The 16,387-nt window shown below is 40.3% G+C and overlaps 1 protein-coding gene and 1 non-coding gene across 2 annotated transcripts in view; one reads left to right on the top strand and one right to left on the bottom strand.

Annotated features, from left to right (window-relative positions):
- The window catches only part of CCDC170 (coiled-coil domain containing 170), a 97,946-nt gene extending 82,086 nt beyond the window's left edge, over positions 1 to 15,860 (top strand). Inside the window, exons 9-10 of the mRNA XM_010383605.2 lie at positions 13,006 to 13,242; positions 15,469 to 15,860. Of these exons, the coding sequence (XP_010381907.2) occupies positions 13,006 to 13,242; positions 15,469 to 15,669 (438 nt within the window). The 3' untranslated portion in view covers positions 15,670 to 15,860. The remainder of the gene's footprint in view (positions 1 to 13,005; positions 13,243 to 15,468) is intronic.
- On the bottom strand, positions 13,336 to 13,442 carry LOC115897114. Its single transcript, XR_004057058.1, has one exon. It is a non-coding gene; the product is annotated as a U6 spliceosomal RNA (small nuclear RNA).
- Positions 15,861 to 16,387: the final 527 nt, after the last annotated feature.

Raw genomic sequence — 16,387 nt, 5'->3', positions numbered from 1 at the left:
AACAAAGGATAAAATAGAATTTAAAAAATTAGGGATATTAATTCTATGTGATAGATTATTTTACTAAAATCACCATTGATATGGTTTGGCTCTGTGTCCCTACCCAAATGTCATCTTGCGTTGTAATGCCCATGTGTTGAGGGAGGGAGGTGATTGGATCACAGGAGCGGTTTTCCCCATGTTGTTCTCATGATAGTGAGTGAGTTCTCATGAGATTTGATGTTTTATAAGTGTTTGACAGTTTCTTCTTCACATGCTGTCACTCTTGCCTGCCACTATGTAAGACATGCCTGCTTCCCCTTCCGCCATGATTGTAAGTTTCCTGAGGTCTCCTCAGCGATGCAGAACTGTGAGTCAATTAAATTTATTTCCGTTATAAATTACCCAGTCTCGGGTATTTCTTTTTTCTTTTTCTTTTTTTTAAGATGGAGTTTTGCTCTGTCACTCAGGCTGGAGTGCAATGGTGCGATCTCGGCTCACTGCAACCTCTGCCTCCCAGGTTCAAGAGATTCTCCTGTCTCAGCCTCCTGAGTAGTTGGGATTACAGGTGTGCACCATCATGCCTGGCTAATTTTTTGTATTTTTAGTAGAGATGGGGTTTCACCATGTTGGCCAGGCTGGTTGTGAACTCCTGACTTCAGGTGATCCACCCGCCTTGGCCTCCCAAAGTGCTGGGATTACAGGCATGAGCCACCGTGCCCAGCCAGGTATTTCTTTATAGCATGTGAAAATGAGCTAATACATCCATTAATAAGAATGTGTGGTGTACCAACTGCTCATGATACAAGTTCTTTTGAGTTTGGCATGTCTAAAGTTTATTTTCCCTAAGGGTATAGGAGTTATTGTACCATGTGTTTTATTTTAATACTGCAGATACTTGATTTGTGCCTATGCCATGACATAGTTTGGCCTTCACTTTGCATGAACACATTTATATGTTAACTCTGCCTTTACCATTTTCTCTTTAGCCCAGGATAACTACTCATTGGCACAGACATAGCTTTATACACAAATGCAAATGCCAAGTACTGAAATCATGTGGCAGAATGGCAGAGGAGGAATTATGCTTTGCATAATTCATATTATGCTAGGTACTTTATGGCCTGTATCAGTTATCATTAGTTTTAGCTCAATATGTTGAAACACCCCATAATATCAGTGGTTTAGAGAGGAGAGGCGTTTATTCCCTTCTCACTGGAAAGAAGCATCTGGCAACCTCAGTTTTGAACCTTCTGCTTCAGTATCCTAGCAATAGCTTTAGTCCTCAATGCCATCTTCTAGGCCAAGCTAGCTGCTGGGGCTCCAGCTTCACTCTAGTCATCAGGAAGGAGGAACAGTGGAAGGACACTTTGTGTGCTGCTTTCCAGGAATGATACAGCACTTCTTATGTCTCCATTGGCCAGAACTTAGTAACTTAGTCCCTGGACCTCATTTAAGTGAAGTCAGTCTGAGAAATGGGTCTTTATTCTGTACAGTAAGAAAGAAAGTAAGAATAGCTATTTAGTGGAGAGTCATCAGCTATCAGCCTATATCATGTGGCCCAACCTTAGTAGGGAGCTGTGGCCAAAGATCAGCAGTCAGACAACCAAAAACTAGTGGAAAGCTCATTCTCTTCATTGCCGTCTTTCAAGGAAACACCAAAAGGGATTAACGTTCTTCAGCCACCTGTGAAGTTCTCTCCAACTTTCTAACTCTCTTTATATCTCCCAGACAAGACAGCCTCCCCACATTCCTTCCCCACTCCAGAACTTTCTCCAACCCAATGAGTATAGCCTTCCTTAATTTTTTTCCCCTAAGCTCCCATTTCATACTCAGCTCTGATGATGTAGATCCACTGGATTTCTGGGACTGCTTTGAGCTCTTCCCACTTCTGAACGTATACAGCAAGCAGATCTCCAGCAAGAGGCATGCTCCTAGGGGTCAGATGGTGAAGGAATGGAAGGGTGTGTCCTTATTAGGAACTGAGAAAAGTTCCTTGGTTAACGGCTACAAAATTACAGCTGTTCTATAACAGTATAGGATGGCTATAGTTAACAATACTTTATTGTGTATCTTCAAATAGCTAGAAAAGAGGATTTTGAATGTTTCCAACACAAAGAAATGGTAAATGTTTGAGGCGATGAATACAGCTAATTACCCTGATTTTGACACACACTCCTGTGGTAGGGAAGGAGATGGAGTGAGCCCAGACTGCGAAGCTGAACATCCATCTTTGATTTCTGCTACATTCTTGCTTAGTTACACGTTTTTCTTTCATTTTTAGTTGGCACATAACAATTGTACATATTTTTGGGATACAGAGTGATATTTTGATGCATGTATACAATGTATAATGAAGAAATCAAGGTAATTAGTGTATCCATCACCTCAAATATTTATCATTTATTTTTGTTGGAAACATTCAAAATCTTCTAGCTATTTGAAAATGTACAATAAATTGTTAACTAGAATCACCCTATAGTGCTTTAGAATGCTAAAACGTATTCCTTTTATCCAGCTGTAATTCTGTATCCATTAATCAACCTTTTCCTAAACCCTGCCCCACCCTTCCCAGCCTCTGGTAACCACAATTCTACTCTCTGCATCTATGCACTCAACTTTTTTAGCTTTTACATATGAGTGAGAATATGTGGTATTTCTCTTTCTGTGCCTGGCTTATTTCGCTTTACATAAAGTCCTCTAGACTCATCCATGTTGCTGTGAATGACAGGATTTCATGCGTTATTATGGTAGAATAGTATTGATACATAGATTGATGATGCCTCAAGCCTGTGTTTGCCTCAGCTTCAGTAAATGATTGGAGCATTGCCTGTCCCAAATGGGAAATGTCCCAAAGGGGATATTCTGGCAGTGTGGGAGGCTAGCTAGAGTTCGTGCCCAGGAGATGTATGGAACATACGTCCTACAGTGTGGTCCTGCTGAACAAGATGCCACTCTGTTTTGGCATTTCCTTTGGTCAAGTTAAAGAGCTATCTCCCCTGTTTGTCTCTGGCTGTCCTCAGATATATTTTTCTCTTCAGGTACTCAAAGTAGATGCTTTCTGTGGGTTGAGGCAGGAACTGGCCTTTTACTAGGGAACTTAAGATGTTGGGGAAGTTGGTTGTTCACCTCGATCTTACTTTTTCCATTGTAGAAACCATGAGTCTGGGAAGGTTTTCTGTCCTTGTGGTGCTGGGAAGACTGTGGGGAGAGGCATTGTGGCTATGGAAGTCTGATTTTCTTACTCTCTGCTTAGAGATTTTTCACTTCTCTCTGGCTCCAGGAACTGTCTCATCCTTATATTTGAGTTCTGGGCTATTGCTGGTGATAATCTTGGTGCTGTATATTTGTTTTTGTTTTTGTGTATCTTGGGGTTTGGGGGAGCAGTGCCACCAACTTGCTTCTATGCTGCAGTTTTTTTTTTGTTTGTTTGTTTTTTTGAGACAGAGTCTCACTCTGTTGCCCAGGTGGGAGTGCAATGGCGTGATCTCGGCTCACTGCAACCTCTGCCTCCTGGGTTCAAGTGATTCTCCTGCCTTAGCCTCTCAAGTAGCTGGGATTACAGGCATGTGCCATCACCCCCGGCTAACTTCTGTATTTTTAGTAGAGATGGGGTTTCAGCATTTTGGCCAGCATGGTCTCGAACTCCTGGCCTCAGGTGATCCACTCACCTGTGCTGCCCAAGTTGTTGGGATTACAGGCGTAAGTCACTGCGTCTGGCCTATGCCACCATTTTAAAACAAAAAACCTTTTTATCTTTTTGATGTAGGCATTTATTGCTATAAACTTTTCTCTTAGTATTGCTTTTGCCGTATTTCACCGTTTTTTAATATGTTGTGCTTCTATTTTCATTTGTTTCAAAAATTTTTTGGATTTTCTTCTTAATTTCTTCCTTGACCACATTTGTCATTCAGGTGCATGTTGTTTAATTTTCATGTATCTGTATATTTCCAAAGTTTCTCTTGTGATTGATTTCTCGTTTTAGTCCACTGTGGTCTTAAAAGATAGTTGATATGATTTCTATTTTTAAAAAATTTGTTGAGACTTGTTTTGTGGTCTAACGTATGGTTTATTCTGGAGAATGTTCCATGTGCTGATGAAAAGAGCATGTATTCTGCAGTAGTTGAATGAAATATTCTGTAAATGTTTGTTAGGTAAAATTGTTCCATAGTATAGTTTATGTCCAAGGCTACTTTGTTGATTTTCTGTCTACAGGATCTGTCCAATACCAAGTGTGAGGTGTTGAAGACCTCAACTATTTTTATAATGGAATTTATCTCTCGTTATCTCTAACAATATTTGCTTTATGTATCTGGATGTGTTGGATACGTATATATTTACAAGTGTTACATCCTCTTGTTGAATTGTTCTTTTTATCATTATATAATCACCATTTTCATCTTTTGCTTACTTAAAATCTAGCTTGTTTTCTGTAAGTATAGCTAGTTCTGCTTGATTTTGGCTTTTGTTTGCTTAAATTATCTTTTTCCATCTCTTCACATTCCGTCTATGTGTGTCTTTACAGGTGAAGTGAATTTCTTATAGGCAGCATATAGTTGAGTTTTTAACAAAATCCATTTAGCCACTAATTGGAGAGCTTAGACCATTTACATTCAATGTTATTACTGATAAGTAAGAACTTGTTATTACCATTTTGTTGTTTGTTTGCGATGGCATCAGTAGAGCAGGTACTTGAGACAGAAAAATGCCCCCTACTAAGTGGGTCTACAGGGGTTGACCTTGAACATAAATGTATTTTCAGTCTATATTTTTTAATTGAGGAATTTAAACCATTTACATTCAAGGTTGCTATTTATAAGTGAAGACTTAGGCCTTTCATTTTGGTAATTGTTTTCTGTTTTTTTCATGTATTGTTTATTCCTTTTTTCCTCTCATTGTTTATCTTTGCAGTTTGCAGTTTGGTGATTTTTGTAGTGATAACATTTGATGACTTTCTCTTTCCCATTTGTGTATCTGCTTTAATAGTGAGTTTTAACTTTCATGTGTTTTCATTCTGGTAAATATAATCTTTTTGCTTCTAGGTGTAGGACTCTTAAACATTTCTTCTTGGACTTGTCTAATGGTGATGAGTTCCCTCAGTTTGTGCTTGTCTGGGAAAAACTTGTTTCTCTTTCTTGTTTGAAGCATAGTGGCTGTGTATTGTTGATAGGCATTTTTTTTTTCCTTTTAGCACTTGACTCCCATTTTCTCCTAACCTGTAACATTTCTCTTGAGAAATCCACTGTTAATCTGATGGAAATTTCACTTATATGTGACTTTATGCTTTTCTTTTGCTGTTTTTAGAATTCTCTTTTAGTCTTTGACTTTTGACTTTTAGACTTTAATATTCCTGAAAGAGGACCTTTTTAGGCTGAATCTATTTGGGGATCTTTGAGCTTCCTGTCTCTGTCTGTCCATATCTCTCACAAGATTCGGGACATTTTCAACTAGTATTTCATTAAACAGGCTTTTAATGCATTTTCCATCTCTTTTTCTTCTGTAACTTCCAATAATGCAAATATTTGTTCACTTAATGGTGCTCCTATGCCACATAGAGTTTCTTCATTATTTTTTTCTTTTTTTGGCTGGGTTATTTCAAGAGACCTGTTTTCAGGTTTAGAAATTATTTCTTCAGCATGATCTAGTCTATTGTTGAAGCTCTCAATAATGTTTTTAATTTTATTAATTGAATTCTTCAGTTCCAAGATTTAACCTTGGTTCTTTTTTTTATATTTATCTCTTTGCTGACTTTCTTATTCAGATCACTGAATTATCTGTGTTCTCTTTTATTTCATTGAGTTTCCTTAAGATCATTATTTGAATTCTTTGTCAAGCATTTCATAGAGGCCCTTTTCTTTGGGATTTGTTACTGAAGTTTTATTGTGTTCCTGTGGAGGTGTACTTGCTTTTTTCATGTGTCTTGTGTCCCTATGTTTATATCTGTACATCTGTTGAAACAAGCAGTTCTTCCAATTTTATGAAGCAGCTTTGGTAGGGAAAGACTTTTTCCTGTAAATATGGACTGTATTGTTGATTGGGTAGAGTGTTTTGGCTTTGGTTCTCGGAGGGTATAGTTGTGTAGTCTCTGTATGATTTCTTTAGCTGTAATCAGTGTTAGCAGTATCTGTGACTACTTCAGGGTGTGGTGTTTTGTGGAGGCTGTGGTGTGGCTTTGCTGGGGATGGAGATGCTTGGCAGGCTGGTCCTTGGGCCTCTGGTGACACATGCTTTGTTTTCCTTTCTATGCTGCCCTCCTGAGTTTTTGCATCTCAGAAGGTCTTTGTCACTTCTTGCGGAATTCCAGTGTTCCTCCCTAGATACTGTTTGTTGTGTGGTTATTTGTTGTTTTGGTCCGTCTTTGTGGTAGAGATCAGTGTTGGTTGCCTTTAGTTAGCTATCTTGATAATGTTTTCTACTTAGTTAAATTTTTGTGTCCTTTTCAAAGAGGGACACAGTATCTATTTGGGCCATCAAAAGACTCTCCCACTTCGCTGTCCTATCCCATTCAGAGAGCCTGTGCTCACTTCCTGGCTCCTACTGGATGGTGTTTTCAATGCAGCTTCCTGAAACCTTCCAGCTGGAGAATTCAGATCCTCTCAGGAAGCCAACACATCAAAAATTAAATTTAGTCATCTTCCCTTTCTGGGCCTTTGACCCTTATAACATGAGATAATTGTTCACCGGATTTTAAAATTCTTTTCTTTAAGGAAGCAGACAATAGATACAGTGTTTATCACAGCGAAGCACACTTGGAACCTTCTCTGCCTTTGCTAGAGTCTGAACAGCACATCAATCTTGTTTATGACCAGTTGTGTCCCACTGGAAGAAAATTAGGGGCACAGTCTCTTGCTGAACTCTGAGCTGGGTCTGAGGAGTTCCCTTAGGAAGATTAAGAAACCAACTTAGTCCCACTCCACTCTCAGGAATCTGTTGTTGGGTTTGAGGCCTTTCTTCACCACCGTTGGCTCCCTGTTCTGCCCTGGTGGCTTGGCTCAGAGCGACATTACTTGTTCTTGCTTCCTGGGAATAAAGATTCAGGCAGCCCTGAGGATTCTGATAAAGTCTCATATTTTTTAGAGATTCTTGGCAACAACTTCTTCTCATTAGGACTTGATTCATGAGTTTCTAGACCTCCAAGCTGTGTTCCATCATCTTTGGTAGATAGCCCACTGTAAATGTTTTCCCAATCTGAACAGATAGGCTGAATGTATCTGTCCTTTTATAGATACAAGGTTTAAAATTCAACATACCAATCCCAGCAATTTGCCATTTGCCACATATTTTCTTTGTAGCAGTGAGATAGTTTGTATGTGAAAGGAATTTCTTTGTTTTAAAGGGAGATCACTTTGTTTTAAAAATTGATATTTACTTAATCAATGTAATGTCCCCATTTTGTAAAATGTTTAGTGGTCTACAGAATATATTATTTTGAGCAATATGCTTATGTAACTTATAAATATGTATATATATATATATTTAAAAAATTCTACTAGTAGGATCCATGATCAATACTTTCCCTTTCCCAACTTCTTGTTTTGAAAATATTCAATTGTTTTGAAAACTTTCTAATCTGTAGAAAATGGCAGGAATAGTATAATAGATACTCTTTTACCCTTCACATAGATTGTTAATATTTTACTGATTACTATATTTTGCCCGGAGAGAGATAGATGTTTTATTTTTGCCAAAGCCTGTGCGAGTAAGTAGCAAACATCATGACACTTCACCCCCCAAATATTTTCCCACGTATCACTTAAGAACAAGGGCATTCTTTTACATGACCACAATACAATCAGCACACGTAGGCATTAACATTGAGACAATGCTCTGATGTATTGGTATCTACTATGCAGTTCATAATCAAATAAGCGTTTTGATAACTTGGGAACCATAAACGGTCTGCAAGGTCGGCCCCTGTAGACCTGCACTTAGTGGGTGCTATTTTCCTGTCTCAGGTGTCTGCTCTACTGGTGATATGTTTCATTGGCTCTGTTGCTCACTTAGAATTTTTTCTCCCAGCTGTTGACATTTTATTTTCTGCATAGTTCTGAAGCTGCAGCAGTTGTTCTTATGCCTTCTTGATTGTAAGTTTCATAGAAGCTGCCAATTTCCAAGGGATTTAATCTCCTTTGGATGGAGCCAGGTCAATAGCTACAAACCTGTCTGAGAATGTCTGCCATCGACCTCCTCTCTGTCTAGAAAGGTGTCTTAGTCTCTCAGCACTATGGGAGGTTGAGGCGGGCAGATCACAAGGTCAGGAGATTGAGAACATCTTGGCCAACATGGTGAAACCCCGTCTCTACTAAAAATACAAAAATTAGCCGGGAGTGGTGGCATGCGCCTGTAGTCCCAGCTACTCTGGAGGCTGAGGCAGGAGGATCACTTGAACCCGGGAGGCGGAGGTTGCAGTGAGCTGAGACTGTGCCACTGCATTCCAGTCTGGGTGACAAGAGTGAAACCCCATCTGAAAAAAAAAAAAAAGAAATAAAGTTATCTTAGTCTATTAAGGCTGCTATAACAAAATACCATAAACGGGGTGGCTTATACACAACAGAAATTTCTTACAGTTCTAGAGGCTGGGAGGCTAAAAATCAAGGTGCCAGCAGATTTGATGTCTGGGGAGAGCATGCTTCCTTGTTCATAGATGATGCCTTCTTGCTGTGTCTTCACATGATGGAAGGGGTGAGGCAGCTCTCTGGACCCTCTTCTATAAGAGCACTAATCTCATTCGTGATGGCTCTGCCTTCATAACCTGATCACCTTCCCATGTTATTATTAAGAAGATATTAAGTTGATATTAAGAAGAGGTCCCACTTCTTAATATCATCACTGTGGTGGTTAGAATTTCAACATATGAATTTAGGAGGACGCAAACATTCAGACTATAGCAAAAGAAGTGTTGTGCCTTAAGAAGTTCTATGGGTTATAGTAGGTCAAAACTGTTTTTTTTTTTTTTTTTTGAGATGGAGTGTCACTCTGTCACCCAGGCTGGAGTGCAATGGTGTGGTCTCTGCTCACTGCAACCTCCGCCTCCTGGGTTCAAGTGATTCTCCTGCCTCAGCCTCCAGAGTAGCTGGGATTACAGGTGCCCACCACCACGCCTGGCTAATTTTTGCATTTTTAGTAGAGACGGGGTTTCACTATCTTGGCCAGGCTGGTCTCGAACTCCTGACCTCGTGATCCACCCGCCTCGGCCTCCCAAAGTGCTGGGATTACAGGTGTGAGCCACCGCGCCTGGCCAAAACTGGTTTCTGGTTTATGAGTTCAGCAGGTATTTGACTCAAGATTCCTCAATTTAGTGATGTCACACAAAATGGTATAAATAAATCTGATTTTTTTTTTTTCCATCTGGACATCTATATCCCAAGCAGTCACATCTCCTCTAGATCATGTCCTAGTCTTAGAACAGTTGCTCCCTATTCCTCAGACTTTCTAGTGGGATAGTGAGAACCTTCAGAATGTAGAACAGGCTAACTTGTGCCATGATTCAGATACTCAGCCACAGTGAAGATGCACTCTAAGCCCAACCCTAGGGAGAGATTTCAATCTGTGACAGTAGTCTCCAAATGTCACCAACGTAAGTCACAGTCATCTCAAAGCCCTTTAGCAATACATAATCAGGAGTTGAGCAACTAAATGACAGTTGTTAGTTTTATTATCATCAGTAAAAAAACACAAAGAGATTTCATTCATCAGGGGCAGCAACGTTCTCATTCCCCTTTCTCTCTCATTACATTGCTGCACAACACCAATGCCTTCTCACAGTTCCCTCTTGCATGATTCTAGATTTCTTCAAGAAGGCTTTCCCGCAGCCTAGTTAGCACAGAATTCTTCATCTTTCTCCCTACTTCTCTCTCAGCTCTTTACCATGTAGGTCAATTTAGCCTCCCTGGCTTGCTTCCTTCCTGACAATCTCCCCCTTTACCCAAATTCTACACTAGAAGCAATTAGATAAAAGTAGATGTGCTGGGCGCGGTGGCTCACGCCTGTAATCCCAGCACTTTGGGAGGCCGAGGCAGGTGGATCACAAGGTCAGGAGATCGTAGACCATCCTGGCGAACATGGTGAAACCCCGTCTCTACTGAAAATACAAAACTTAGCTGGGCGTGGTGGTGGGCGCCTGTAGTCCTAGCTTCTAGGGAGGCTAAGGCAGGAGAATGGCGTTAACCCGGGAGGTGGCGGAGCTTGCAGTGAGCGGAGATCGTGCCACTGCACTCCAGCCTGGGCAACAGAGGGAGACTCCGTCTCAAAAAAAAAAAAAAAAAAAAAAAAAAAAGTAGATGCATCAATAAAACATCTTTTCTTCTTAGGAAAGAAGGGTCAGGAGGGAAGGAAGAAGACAGCAAATACTTATTATTTGGTATCTTTTATTCTGTTACTTTCTTACATTTTTTTAAAATGATTTAACCACAAAACGAAAACACGAAATAATGCTTTTTCTTTGAGAATATACCTGAACACTTTATCTCAATTGCCAGGAAGCGCAGAACTAAATTCAGAGCTGTACTGGTCTTTGTTTGCTCTTTGTCTATTCATTCCTTACTGATATGTTTATTTATTTATTTCAAGTTAATTTATTTTGATCCTTTTAAAGAGCTTCCTTGTAAATGCACTTTCAAATAACAGCTTTATCAAGATACAATTGATATATCATAAAATTCCCTTTTTAAAAGTGTACAATTTAGGCCCGGTGCAGTGGCTGACACCTGTATTCCCAAAAGTTTGGGAGGCTAAGGTGAGAGGATCACTTGAGGCCAGGGGTTCAAGACCAGCCTGGCCAGCATGGCAAAATCATGTCTCTACTAAAAATACAAAAATTAGCTGGGCATGGTAGCGCACACCTGTAATCCCAGCTACTGGGGAAGCTGTGGCACAAGAATTGCTCAAAACCAGAAAGCAGAGGCTGCAGTCAGCTGAGATTGTGCCACTGCACTCCAGCCTGGGTGACAGAGCAAGACCCTGTCTCAAAAAAGTGTACAATTTAGTGATTTTTAGTATATGTGCATACAGCAAATGGCACCACTATCATGTTTCAGAACATTTTCATCACCTCCAAGAGAAACCCTGTACCCATAAATGGTTGCTCCTACCATTCTGCCCTCCCACTAACCCCTGGCCTTTTCTGGATCTTTCATATAAATGGGATAATAGAATATGTGTTCTGTTTTGCAATTGGCTTCTTTCCCTTAGCATGATGTTTTCAAGGTTTACCCATGTGGTAGCATGTCACAGTACTCTATTCTTTTTTACTGCTGAATGATAGTCCATTGTATGGCTATACTACATTTTGTTTTTCCATTCACCAGCTGATGGCATTTGGGTTGTTTCTACTTTTTGGTGATTCTATGAACATTTGTGTACAGTTTGTGTGTGGGCATAAGTTTTCAGTTCTGTTGCCCATACGCCTAGGAATGGAATTGCTGGGTCGTGTGGTAATTCTATGTTTAATATTTTAAAAACTGGCAATCTATTTTCCACAGTAGCCACACCATTTTACATTCCCACCAGTAGTGTATGAGAGTTCTAGTTTCCTCACATCCTTGCTAACACTTGTGATTGTCTGTCTTTTTTATTTTAGCCAACCTAGTGGATACTAAATTGTAGCTCATTTGTATTGTTTTTAATGATTAGTCAAAACATTTGTGTCTGTGTGAAGTTGCTTCAAATTCTTTTTTTATTGTGCTAAAATAAAAATAACATAATATATATCACTTTAACATTACTAAGTACACAATTCAGTGGTATTAAGTACTTTTACAATGTTGTACAACCATTATCACTATCAACTTCCAGAATTTTTTCCATAGTCTCAAACTGAAACTTTGTGCCCATCAGATAATAGCTCTCATTTCTCCTCTTCCCCAGCTCCTGGTGACTTCTATCTTCTATACAATTTCTATGAATTAGCCTATTCTCTGTACTTCATCTAAGTGGAGTTATACAACATTAGCCCTTTCGTGTCTGGCTTATTTCACTTAGCGTGTTTTCAAGGCTCATCCATGTTGTAGTATGTGTCAGAATTTCATTCTTTTTTTTTTGAGACTGAGTCTCACTCTGTTGCCCAGACTGGAGTGCAATTGCACGATCTTGACTCACTGCAACCTCCGCCTCCTGGGTTCAAGCAATCCTCCTGCCTCAACCTCCTGAGTAGCTGGGATTACAGGTGCTGCCACCATGCCTGGCTAATTTTTGTATTTTATTTATTTATTTATTTTTTAGTAGAGATGGGGTTTCACCATGTTGGCCAGGCTGATCTTGAACTCCTGACCTCAGGTAACCTGGCCGCCTCGGCCCCCAAAGTGCTGGTATAACAGGCATGAGGCCACCACGCCTGGCCTTAAATTCTTTTTGTAAGCAACTCTGGCCTAATCTTAAATAATAAGGTAATACAGAGAATGTGCCTCACCCTCCAGCATACTGTGTGTTTTGGCTTTAAGATCTTAGGACAGCTTCTCAGAGGAAGACACCACTCCTCCTCACAGTTGCAGCTGTTCACCTCCCAGACTCACTGGTAAAGTTAGAAACGCTTCTGAAAAACTGCCCATCTATATTTTCCTCACAGCAGTTGTGAAGACTTGCTGAGGTGGATTTGAGGTGGAGCTCTCACAGGATAGAGCATTAGAAGAGGGGACATTTCGCTCTCCCTAATGTTTATATACCAGCAATGTCCCATTGGTCAGGGCAGAAAGTTGAAGCTGCTTTTGCTTATGGAGCTCATAGAGTGTGTATGCGTATACCAGCAGGCTTAATTTTAAAATCTGACCCCAGAATTATGCTGTCTACAGTTTTATCTCATTGATTTTTCAAATAAGTGTACTCTAATATGTTGTTTTTAGCTGTAACTGTCTTAAGACATGTTTGTCCAGCACATATGCTTAGCAAAATCTGTAACTGTTTGAGATGAACTCAATTCTTTATTTATAAAAACGGTATGAAGCGAATTCCATTGACTTCTGATATGTCATGTTTATACAGTTTTCCTAAATAAATACAAAAGGAGTTATCAGCATTCTCTTGACTTCCTAGATTAAAACTTTGGAACAAACTAAAGCCATTGAAGATCTAAACAAATCCAGAGACCAGCTGGAGAAGATGAAGGAGAAAGCTGAGAAAAAGCTCATGTCTGTCAAGTCAGAACTGGATACCACAGAACATGAGGCTAAGGAGAATAAAGAAAGGGCCAGAAACATAATAGAAGTGGTAACCAGTGAAATGAAGACACTAAAAAAATCTTTGGAAGAAGCAGAAAAGAGAGAAAAGCAGGTGGGTTTAAATCTGGTGATGAAACCTTGTTTAGGAAATGACAGGACAATTCAAGAGCTGGATATTAACAATTATTCATGCATTTCTTTTTTAAAAACTATGGACTGTTTCATGAATTTGTATGTCATCATTTCATGAGGGCTGTGCTAATCTTCTCTGTATTGTTCCAATGTTAACACATGTGCTCCTGAAGCGAGAGCTAGTCACATACTTATTCAAAAGCAATTTACAAAGCTTTCTATATCTTTTCAACATATCCACCTGCCCCTCCAGCATCTTTTGGCATTCAAGTAACCATTATGATTCACCCTGCTAAGAAAAATTGTTCACATTTTCATGGCACAAATTGTAGGAAAGGAAAAGACATTCTTATTCAAGCAGCGGAAGAGTTTTGGTGAAAAAACAGGTTCTGGTTCTGGGGAGCTTTCTGTTATGTTAGGTGATCACCTCCGAAGTTTGCATCATCACAGAGCTCTTAACGTTAACCAGGGCTTTGGCCTCAGGAGGCAAGCCTTATCTGTAGCAGAGATCAGTCGCAGAAAACAGCTCCAAATCTCAAACAGTGGCACCCAGACTTGATGGCCGACCAGGCACAGATGTAAGCCATAAAAAAGTACTCATTTGCTTGTTGGCTACAAGGAGGAGCATTTTATCTAGTGAGTCCATCAGGAGGTCAGGCATAAAGAAACATGCACCGGGCAGCTTGACCTCCATTGCTTTTGGCTTTTGTCTGTTTCTCCTTTTGAAGCTCAAAAGGGCATAGAGTGGACTCTGATCCTAGGTTTTTTTCCCCCTGCTTTGGCTGCCTCTGTTTTGGTTCATGTGTCAGGCAGAGATGGGGAAAGCCAAACGACACAATGAGTGTTCTCAGAAAAGAAACTTCTTCAGAATGAATAGCTTTGGCCACATTGGAAAGGGTGGAAGTCTGAGAGAAACTTTTTCATCAGGGAGACTAGGTTGGTATCTTAGTCCTTTCAGGCTGCTGTAACAAAGTACTATCTACTGGGTAGGTTATAAATAACAGAAATCTCTTTCTCACAGTTCTGGAGGCTGAGAAGTCCAAGATCAAGGTGTCTGGTGAGCACAGCTTCCTGGTTCAGAGTCAGCCCCTTCTTGCTGTGTCCTCACGTGGTGGAAGGAGCAAGGCAGCTCCCTGGGGCCTCTTTTATAAGGGCACTAATCTTATTCATGAGGGCTCCACCCTCATGATCTAATCACCCGCCAAAGGCCCCACCTCCTAATATCTTCACATTGGTCATTAGATTTCAACATAAGAATTTTGAGGTGTCATAAAATTCAAACTGTAACAACTAAAACCATTCCCAAATTGGACTCTGCAAGGGAAGGAGGTTGCAGAGCAAATGAGCCTGGGGTGGGACTGTTTGGGTGGCATTCTCTTGGATATAACTGTACTCAGGTTGGATCATCCCTTTTCTAACATGGCGGGTGCCTTTAATGAGGTGTTGGCCAGATGCCCTGATTTATCTGCTTTTGCATTAACCTAGAACCACAGAAACCAGCCTATGAGAATTTGAAGGGGTATGAGGCATATTTCAACCATTGTCCCCAGCCCCCCACTTTTCTTTCAATGGAGAAATAGAAGTCCCAGAGTAGTCCCATGGAATATGGCTTGTGAAATGGCAATCTGTGTGATGTGACTTGATAGTAATTTAGAAGTCTTCCTGTTTTCATTAGCTTATACTTTCTTGCTATTTGTTATTATTATTATTTTTTTTAGTGTAAGAGGTTATCAGCCAGCTAAAATCCGAAAGCATGTTTACCATCCATTGACATAACCCCACCAACATTTGTTTAGTCCTTCCTAGTACGCAGAGCACACACACAATCACCATTTCATGTGATCTGAATTTCAGAACAGCCCTCCGAGGTAGGTGTATGGTTAATCCCAACCTGAAGATGAGAAAATGAAGACAGTGAGGTCTAGGTCTCATTCATGGTTACTTAACTTGGATTCTTGACTTAGTAGCCAATACCACATCAGTTGGCTCATCAGAAAAGTGATTGTGAAATCTCTGAAGGTTGGCAGCTGTGGGACTTATCTGGAATCTGGTATTTTATAAGTGAGAGAACTAGGAAGAGGGTAGGTAATTTCCCTCCCTCATGCAAACCTGGGTTTTCTGCAGGTGTTTTGTTTGTTGCATTTGGTTCAGCAGTAGTTGATACGTTTTGTTCTCCCAGTTAATGAGTTTCTGTTTGATATTGCAGCTGGCAGACTTCAGGGAGGTGGTGTCCCAGATGCTAGGCTTGAACCTGACCAGCCTTGCTCTTCCTGATTACGAAATCGTCAAGTGTCTTGAAAGACTGATCCATTCACATCAGCATCACTTTGTTACCTGTGCCTGCCTCAAAGATGTGACTACCGGGCAAGATAGGCACCCACAAGGCCATTTACCACTTCTTCATTGAACACTGTGTCTCTTGAGAGAGGTGGCCATAAGATATGGGACACAATTCCCAATTTTACAGATTCCTCATGTCTTTGAGATTTGATCAGTTTGTGAATATTTTATGCTTTGATGATATAGTGAGAATGCATCACTTGCAAGAACGATCTCAAAAGTGTCAGCTTTAGATAAACACTCAGTGTTAAAAACGCCTATGATTTCATTTACTAGCATTTGGGGATCCAGAAGAATTCCACCAGATTGCATGAGTTAGATTGGGAAATGGGAGTGGGAGATTAACATTGGGGGTATCTATTTTAAGTCAGGGGCTTTACTAGCCAATTTAGTTCTCATAATAACCATGTAGAGAAGCTGTGACGTTTTTATTTTACAACCTTTCTGGGGCTCAGACATAGAGTTACCTATCCAAGGTTGAGGTTGGGTAGTGGTGGAACCAGGATGGACAACTTATTGGCCCTGCCTCAAAGGCCATGCCTCTTCTCCTGCTACACAGACTCGGCTTTTCCTGAATCTCTATGATGCTGGTGGGAATTGCTTGCATATAGGGAGAAAAATACCCCTGCCATCGAGAGTTAATATCTAGGCTGGACACGGTGGTTCACGCCTGTAATCCCAGCACTTTAGGAGGCCAAGGAGGGCATATCATTTGAGGTCAGAAGTTTGAAACCAGCCTGGCCAACATGATGAGACCCTGTTTCTCCTAAAAATACAAAAAATTA

The sequence above is a fragment of the Rhinopithecus roxellana genome, chromosome 4, assembly GCF_007565055.1.
Source record: "Rhinopithecus roxellana isolate Shanxi Qingling chromosome 4, ASM756505v1, whole genome shotgun sequence".
NCBI classification, from domain to species: Eukaryota; Metazoa; Chordata; class Mammalia; order Primates; family Cercopithecidae; genus Rhinopithecus; species Rhinopithecus roxellana.
Note: the sequence above shows the minus strand (reverse complement) of the source record. Positions and strands in the feature narration are given on the sequence as shown.